At 40.0% G+C, this 9,420-nt stretch overlaps 1 protein-coding gene across 1 annotated transcript in view; it reads right to left on the bottom strand.

Moving 5' to 3' along the window:
• Positions 1 to 5,463: 5,463 nt before the first annotated feature.
• Positions 5,464 to 9,420, bottom strand: part of LOC122540555 (CMP-N-acetylneuraminate-beta-galactosamide-alpha-2,3-sialyltransferase 4-like) — a 76,804-nt gene continuing 72,847 nt past the window's right edge. Inside the window, exon 13 of the mRNA XM_043676422.1 lies at positions 5,464 to 5,544. Coding sequence (XP_043532357.1) covers positions 5,464 to 5,544 — 81 coding nt within the window. The remainder of the gene's footprint in view (positions 5,545 to 9,420) is intronic.

Raw genomic sequence — 9,420 nt, 5'->3', positions numbered from 1 at the left:
GAGTGGGGGAGAGATGAGGCATGAATTAGAGAAATGCAGTGGTCAATGGAATTGTCGAGTGGGTGGAGATGAGACAGTCATTTCAAACATATTCCTCATCCCACTGACAGATAAATAGCCTCTAATTCATGATTTTCCCCACTGCTCACATTGAACATCTTTTGGCCTGTCTGTGAGTGAACTTGTTAATCCAGACCAATGGCAGTTTGTGCTGATGTCACTGGATTGTGCACTGACTGTGCTGTAGAAAATGTACCAAGACTGTTCACATTCAGCTCAGACGACACTGCAGTGCCAAGAGACGCAGTGCTGCATCTGTTGAGATCCTCTTTAAAATAGACCATCAAATATAACAATTTATTACACTTAAAGCATTACATTATCCAATTACTAATTTATGACTTACGGTTAAATAGTTTGTGCAATTTGCTGCTATTTACATGGCCAGGCTCCCAAGTGCAGGCCTCAGTACTTGGTTCTTGGAGATGTGTAAACTTCATTATATTGAGCTCCAGTTGCCTGTCCTGTGCCCATTTCAAACAGGAAACCAGAGAACAATGTTCAAACCCACGAACTTCATAAAAACCTTGGTAGAGGTAGCTGGAGGGAAACTTTTCAGCTCCTGGTAGAAAAGCCCTGGGGGCAGTGACAGTGCTACAACATGCTTCCTTGCAAAAGACATAAAGGTGTGTCTGTGCATTGTGTCAGACTCACTAATACAGGAACAATGCTAACAGTGGAGTCATGTTCGACAAACCAGGAGGCTCAAATGGGGTCTGTCTCTTACTGCAAGTCACTTGGAGAATTATCTTTGTCATTGTAAATGTTCCCAGTTTATTAAAAATGCTTTAAGACCATAAGATATTGGGACAGATTTAGGCAATTTAACCTATTAGGTTTGTCCCACCATTCAGTAATGATTGACATGTTTTGCAACCCCATTATCATGCCTTCTACCCTAACCTTTGATCCCTTTAACTTTGGTTAAAGGAAGATTTTGTACTGAATATGACAAGACAGTTTCAATCGGGGTTGACAATTTTCAATTTCAGCAATTCTTTAATTTGTTACTAAAGCAATCAGCAATCCTTCAGATAAATGAATATTCCTAAAGCACTTGAACACAATTCTAAATTATAAGTTTCAAATAAATGGCTTAATCAAAAAAGGAAACAGTGCAAACATTTTTCATCTATCAGAACACATTCATGTTTGTCATGAGTTATGATGTGTTTTAAATACTGGAGTAGGTTATTTAATCAGGAGAAAGTGAGAACTGCAGATGCTGGAGATCAGAGCTGAAAATGTGTTGCTGGAAAAGTGCAGCAGGTCAGGCAGCATCCTTGGATGCTGCCTGACCTGCTGTGCTTTTCCAGCAACACATTTTCAGCTCTAGGTCACTTAATCAATTGACCTTGTTCCAGTTAACAAACCTTCAAATAAAAGAACAGGGCTTCATCATATAGTCCAATAATCTGCCCAGGAGTCGATGTCAACTTGGATCAGAGCAGCTTACATTCCACTACCCTCCTGGAAGATAGAACAGGCAACCTATACATTCACCAAAAAACTTTAACATCAAAGCACACCTTTTCTTGTGGGATATTTTCACTGATCTCTTACCAGTGACACAAAACTCTCTTCATGAGTGTCGTTTTTGGCAAAATTAAACTGGAACCAAGGAAAGAATAAAAAGCCAAGATATGCAGCCAGTGATGGTTGGGGCTACATGATATAATTCGGTTTCCAGCAGTTTGTTTCTTTACTGTCTGGCTCAAAAGGTAAAGTTGGCTTGACCATGGCTAACACAGGGAATTAGGGGCAGTATTAGATTCAAGAAAGTATCATACCAATCTGTTAAACAAAAAAGCAGCAGACCCAAGGATTGTGAGCAGGTTAGATTTCAGCAAAGGAGGACAAAGGGACTGATTAAGAGGGGAAAGCAGAGCACTAATAATCTCGTGAAGAACATACAAACTGATTGTAGTAGTTTCTAAGTGAAAAAGATGCTGGAAGACAAATGTGGGTCCCTTACATTCAGAAAATGGGGAAGTTAGGTGGAGAACAAAGAGGTGGCAGATCAATCAAATACATACAGAGTCGTAGAATTGTAGAAATGTACTGCATGGAAACAGACCCTTTGGTCCAACTTGTCCATGTCGACCAGATATCCCGACCCAATGTAGTCCCACCTACCAGCACCTGACCCATATCCCTCTAAACCCTTCATATTCTTATACCCATCCAGATGCCTTTTAAATGTTGTAATTATACCAGCCTCCACCACTTCCTCTGGCAGCTCATTTCATTCACGTACCACTCTCTGCGTGAAAAAGTTGCCCCTTAGGTCTCTTTTATATCTTTCTCCTCTCACCCTAAACCTATGCCCTCTAGTTCTGGACTCCCCCAACCCAGGGAAAATACTTTGTCTATTTATCCTATCCATGCCCCTCATGATTTTATAAACCTCTATATGGTCACCCCTCAGCCTCTGATACTCCAGGGAAAACAGCCCCAGCTTATTCTCCCTATAACTCAAATCTTCCAACCCTGGCAACATCCTTGTAAATCTTCTCTGAACCCTTGATTCTGTCTTCACAAAGGAGAATTCAACATCCCAAAAATGTCAGGGAACACACAATGAAATGAGAAAGCAGAACGGAAGGAAATCGATATTAGTAGGGAAATGGTGTTATGGAAATGGATGGGATTAATGGCCAAAAAATGCCCCAGGCTCAATAATCTTCCTCCAGGTGTACTTAACAAAATGGCCCGAGAAACAATGGATGTTTGATATCTTTCAGGTTCTATAGACTCAGGAAATGTTCTGATAGATTGGATTGCTATTAATGTACTTGCTTTGTAATGTTTTATAAAGCAAGTAGAGATCATGGATAAAGAACTGATTGACAGGGAAGAAATAAACAGGCTTTTTCTGAGTGATAGCCATTGACCAGTGAGATTCCAAAGAGACCAGTGCTTGGACCCCAGCTATTCACGATTTAGATGGGAAAAAATTAAATATAACATCTCAAAGTTTGTAGGTGACACAAAGCTGGGTGGGAGAATGAACTGTCTGAGGGTGCAGAAATGCCTCAGTTTGATTTGGACAATGCATGGCAGATGGAGTATAATATGGAGAAATGCGAAGTAACCACTTTAAAGCAAAAGCAGAAGGTAGCCATTATCTGAAACGCAATAGATTGGGAAAGGGAGAGATGCAATGGGACCTGGGTGTCCTGTACACCTGTTACTGAAACTAAGCATGCAGGTGCGGCAGGCAGTGGGGAATACAAATGGTACGTTGGCCTTCATAGTGAGAGGGTTCAAGTACAGGAGCTGGAATGCCTTGCTGCAATTGTACAGGGCCTTAGGAGTATTGTGTGCAATTTTAGTCTCATTATCGGAGGAAGGATGCTCTGGCTATGAAGGGGGTAAAACAAAGTTTCCTAGACAGATGGCAATACTGGAATATGAGGAGAGGTTGGCTCAGTGAGGACTATATTCATTGGAGTTTAAAAGAATGAGGGAGGATCTCATAGAAACCAAAAAATTTTAACAGGACTAGACAGGACAAATGCAGGAAGAATATTCCTGATGACTGGGGAGTCCAGAACCAGGACTCTAAGGCTACAGAGTAGGGACAGAGTTTCGGAGTGAGATGAAGAGAAATATTGTCACCCAGAAAGTGGTGAACCTAAGGAATTCTCTGACTCAGAAAATGGTCGAAGCCAAAACATTGAATGTTTTCAAGAACTAGTTGGACCTAATCTTTTCAGCTAGAGGTTAAAAAATAGTAGCGGAGAAAGTGGGGATAGTGCACAGAGTTGGAAGATCGGCTGTGATCATATTAGTGGCGGTGTAGGCTTGAAGGGCTGAATGGCCTACTCCTGTTTCTAGTGCCTATGATTTTATGCTTTTATTACTGCTGCAAGTCACTTCTTTCCCAAATTAACTGAGTACACACAGGGTCAGATACATATGAATGAGAACCCATTCCTTCCATCTGCACAATAAAGAAACATTAAGATGGGATTTTTAATCAATGCAGATCAATTTGCTCAGTCTGATTCCCATGTTTGTTGTTGGACGTTATTGCTAATCTGCTTCTTCCACAGTTTGAGCACATTATGCCTTATTACATGATTTTGTTTAAATAAAATCAAATGATCTATTATGTATTTGTCTCATTTCCTTGCAAAACAGTACTCTGCTGCAAATATGTAGTTCATTAGTGTTTATGTTTTCAGAGCTCAATGGCTACAAAATCTACTAATTACCCAACTCATCATTGTAACTTTAGCTAACATTTTTAGTGCCATACAATTATTCTGCTACTTGTAACCAGCTCTTAGCTGGAAATTAAGAACCCACAATCCTTTGAAAATGTCTATCACCATCAAGGAAACTCTTGAAAAGGAAAAGAAACTAATTGTCTGCAATGTTGTTAAGATAAAGAGAAGGAGACAAATCAACAGTAGTAAGGAGAAACCCTACCCTTCTCCCTCACTATATCCTAATTCCCGTACAGCTTTATCCAAACCCCCCACAACCTTCAGTGCCCATTAGCATTTCCCCAGCCCATCCGCCTTTCCCCATTCCTTAACTTGATGCAACTTTACCTCATACCAGACCTTGTCACATTGTCCTTCAACTAATTTGTCAGAAGCTGTCAATGCTCAGTGCCAGCTCCCCTACTGCATTAAAAAAGAACATGAATTCAACTGGAAGCAGTGAGTCTGCCAGATTCCACTATGTGTGAGGCATCATTTACACAATACTTTTAGATCTCTCTGACTCTGCTAGATTTAGGTTTCGAATGAAGGGGATTGATGGCCCAAAGAGTGGCCCAAAGAGTGGCCCACGGGCAGGAAAGGCTGTCTCTGCAGTGTCCACCCAGAGAGGTTTCTCCCATCCCCATTTGACCCTAACCTTGTCATTCTTTTTAACAGTTCCTAAGCTGTTTTAACAACCTGGCTCCTAAGGTCATCAATCTACCTTGTCTGAGGTCACCTCATTTCTGGGTGTGACTGAGAGTTCAGCTCTCTGGTTGGGCTAGCAGCGAACAGAAGACCAGCTGATGGCCTTAATTTGATGGTGGGCCACCGAGATATTGGTGTGTGATCTGGGTTTAGGAACCCCATTTTCACCTCGGTGTTAGGGTCCTGATGCCTGTGGTGAAATTAGGCCCATAATCTTGCCATGATATCACAGCCTCTTCAATCACACTGTGTTGAAATGGCACAGTCCCTCCTTCCAATAGTATTTCACCAGTTCACTGCAGACAGAGAATGTTGCACTTAATCACCAGGTCAGACTAACGTTGTGGCTTAGCAGGGAGGAAAATGGTCATAGAGTGGAAGGATTCTTAATATATACAAGGGTCAAGCACAGATAAAAGTACATAACTGACAGATATTTTGGAAGCAAACCATCTCAATAATGTAAAGATGGTTGTGATGGTTAAGTGAGGTATTTGATAACTCCAGCATTCTTCAGCATCTTCAAAAACAGATGTTCATGGGTGACATTGTGCACAGTGTTCTGAAAAAAAAGAGGGTGCAGTTTGATTAAATTAGTCACAAGATCAAAGTACAAGGCCAATGTAATTAGTTGCAAATATACAAACCTGGGAACACAGGAATTAGAAGATGGGGTAGGCTATTTCAAAGCCTTTGAGCCTTCTCTTAGTGATAAGATCATGAGTGATCTGATTGTAATCTTAACCTGGACTTCCTTGCATCATTCCAGACAAATTTATTAACATTATTTAAGGCGGCTCCTTGGATAGATGAAAGGAAACCAGTGGATACAATATATTTGAAATTCTAAACTCATTATGCTACATTGTAAGAAAAGAAGGCATGGTGTTGGATTTTATATATTAGTGTAGATAATGGATTAATTAAGACAGAGAGTTAGGATAAAGGGGGCAGTTTCAGGATGCCAATCTGTAACTAATAGAGTCACAATTAGTTACAGCGTATACTTATCACTTGGATGAAGGAAGTGAATGCGCTATAGCCAAGTTTGTGAATAATATAAAATATGCTCACAAGACAAATAGTGAGAGTCTCACATAGAGTACATAAAAGGACATGGACAGGTCGGCAACTGAGTGGGCAAACTCCTGGTAGTTGCAGCAGAATTTTGGAAAATATGAGCTTATGCACTCTGGCAGGAAGCAAACAGGAGCTGAGTACTATTTAAATAGAAAAAGAGACACAGAAAGTCAGCACAGAAGGATTTGTGACTTCCTGAACATAAATAACAAAGAGCTGACACCTATGTTTTGCAGGCAATAAGAACAGCAAATGGATTTTTGCCCTGAATATGAAGGGAATAGAAAATAAAAATAGGCAGGTTATGCTAAAACTCTACTAGGCACGAGTTGGAACATAGATAGAATACTGTGAACAGTTTTTCATCAATTAATAGAATCCCAACAGTGGAGAAAGAGACCATTCAGCCCATTGAGTCTGCATTGACTCTCCAAAATGCATCTCACCCAGATCCATTCCCCACTGTCAATCCACCTAACCTGCACATCTTTGGACTGTGCGAGGAAACCGGAATATCCAAAGAAAACCCACGCAGACAGTCAGCCAGGACTAGAATCAAACCAGGGCCCCAATACTGTGAGCCAGCAGTCTGAACCATTGAGCCACTGTACCACCCTGTCTGTTTTGGCCCTTCCTGTAAGGAAAGATTCTGACTTTGGAGTTAGTTCAGGGAAGTTTCAGTAGTTTGATTTGTAGGAGTTTTCCTTTCAGTATTAATGCAGAGAAGGTTTTTCCCCTGGTGAGAGAGTCAAGGAGTAGAGCAAATAATATCAGAGTAAGGGATCAATCATTTAAAATAGACATGGGAGGAAATTTCTGCTCTTGGAGGATAGTGAATCTGTGGAATTAATTCCTGCAGAGTGTCGTCTAGCTGGGACATTAAGTATATTCAGAGCTGAGATGGACAGATTTTTAATCAATCAGGAATTTGGGATAAGACAGGAAAGTGAACTTGAGGATTGCCAGGTCAGCCATGATCTTATTAATTGGCAGCACAGGCTCACTGGGACAAATTACCTACCTCTAGTCCTGATAGTCTTGAGTGAAATAATAGCATTTTATAAATCACTGGTTAGATTCAGCTGGAATATTGTGAAAAATGTTGTGCACCACATTTTTGGAAGGTCGTAAAGACCAAGGAGGCTTCTGAGAAAGATACCAGGATTGAGAGAATCTTGTGGAAAGAGTGGGGATGTTGGATTTGCACTTGAGCACATTGAGGCGATAATGGAAAGATGTATTCCGAATTATGAGGCATATCAGTTGTCAAGAAGGAGAAATCTTTTTCATGACTGGGCGATTCAGTAACCAGAGGACACAAAGCCTTAATGGACAAAAGATTCAAAATAGTGGGCAAAGGGAATTTTCTTTTCAGATCTAATTAGAACATGTCATGCCAAGATTGTCTCAATAATAATAGTTGGGATTGCACTGCACTGAGATATGTATGAAATAATTCAAAATGAAACAACTTGATACTTCAAAACAAACTAAAGAGATAAAGGAAATGGAAAAACTGAAGGGCTATAGAGAATATCTGCAAAGTGTGTCAAATTAGGTCATTCTGTCATAGACTTGCCATGGGGAATTTGGGCTGAATAGCCTTACTCAGTGCTATAAGATTCTCCAAGTGAGTGACAATGAGCATTCTGTACAGAGTTTACTCAAGTTTATGCCTATTCCCTGTAAACCAGATTAAGACCTCAACTTGCTTTTAATGTAATTAGACTGACAACAAGAACATAGCAAATTTGCAATTAAATGTTCAGGTGCTGAAAAAAATAAATGTATAAAGGAACAGTATTACATGCTGCTGTTTAAGAATCAGAATAGCTCTCCTGCAATAAAAATATGTCATTACATCATTATTGATGCACCACAGTCTATAAAGAACATGTAGTTCAAATGTTCACTTTCCAAAAATCAGTATCATGACATCCAATTGCAAAGAACAGGCCAAGCACATGAAACAAACCAAGGTAAACATTTGAACTGACTTTGAAAGTTTGGAAGAGGAACCAAAAACAAAGGAAATTAGAGTGAGTAAAGAAACACGGTGTTCTTTACAATGATTGTCAGAGTTTTACTAACAAATGTTTATCTATTCTTGGGTGTGAGGGTCATTGGCAAGGTCAGTAATTATTGACATTTGTTAACTGCCATTGACAAGGTGGTGCTGAGCTACATTCTTAAATATCCATGAAGTGCAGATACACCCACATGAAGTGCTGTTAGGGAGAGAGCTCCAGGAATTTGACCCAGCAACTGCAAAAGGAACAGTGCCACAGATTCAAGTCAGCATGGTGCATGGCTTGGAGGTGAACTCACAGCTGGTGTGTCACCATGTACCTCCTGCCCCTCTCCATCCAGATGGCAGTGGCAATGAGTTTTGAAGCTGTTGTCAAATGACTTTGGCAAGTTACTGCAATGCATTTCTAAAATATTGTACATACTGTGGTTGCAGTGCACCCAGATAGCAATGCTGATAATCTTAGGAATGAATGAAAAAAATCTATCTTCAGCAGTTGCTTCCTCTCAAGCCTGCACTGCTACCTCTGAAATGCAACCATCTCTTCTTCTCACTCATGTGTAGTCATCATTAATGAAATAATCCATGGCATTCTGTGGATGCTGAAGTCTTCTCTTAAATCTTGCTCTTTCAAGAATTTTATTTATTATGTGATTGAAGTAATTATCAAAGGCTTGCAATACCTTTTTAAAGTATCTGTGCTTTAAAGTATATGTGCTTAGTGAACTATCACTATCAGCTGTATTTCCAATTACGTATAAAAGTGTATTTATCTGTTCACCTTCAGATTTTGTATCCAATTTGGAAGCTGTTCTGTGTATCAGAAATTGTTTTCACCAATATGTCCAATTCTGTGTTCTATCTCTGAAACCACACAACACCAGCTTATAGTCCAACAGGTTTAGTTGGAAGTACCAGCTTTCAGAGCACTGCTTCTTCAACAGGTAGCTGTGGAGCAGGATCATAAGACACAGAATTTATAGCAAAAGATTTCCGTGTCATGCAAGTGGAATGGTATATTGAACAAACCTAGTCATCACACAAACCTATGATTTTTAACTTGACCACCCCAGTCAAACACCAGCACCTCCACATCATGGCTATCTCTGTAATTAAGTCTTCTGAGCAATATTACCTCCACTACTATGCCTTCCTGTTATGATTAAAGATTTTACTTACTAAAGAAGCTTTATTTCACTCTATTGGCAGTTCTGTTCAGCTTTGCCGTTATTCTGGAAGTTTTTCCCATATTTTGCAGTTAAAATGAAGGCGTACCACCTTTTTTGATAGCGTTACTGTATGAATTACATTCCACACGGCTTTAAAAAA

The sequence above is a fragment of the Chiloscyllium plagiosum genome, chromosome 35 (genome assembly GCF_004010195.1).
Source record: "Chiloscyllium plagiosum isolate BGI_BamShark_2017 chromosome 35, ASM401019v2, whole genome shotgun sequence".
Taxonomy (NCBI): Eukaryota; Metazoa; Chordata; class Chondrichthyes; order Orectolobiformes; family Hemiscylliidae; genus Chiloscyllium; species Chiloscyllium plagiosum.
This window is presented reverse-complemented; position numbering and strand designations above follow the sequence as displayed.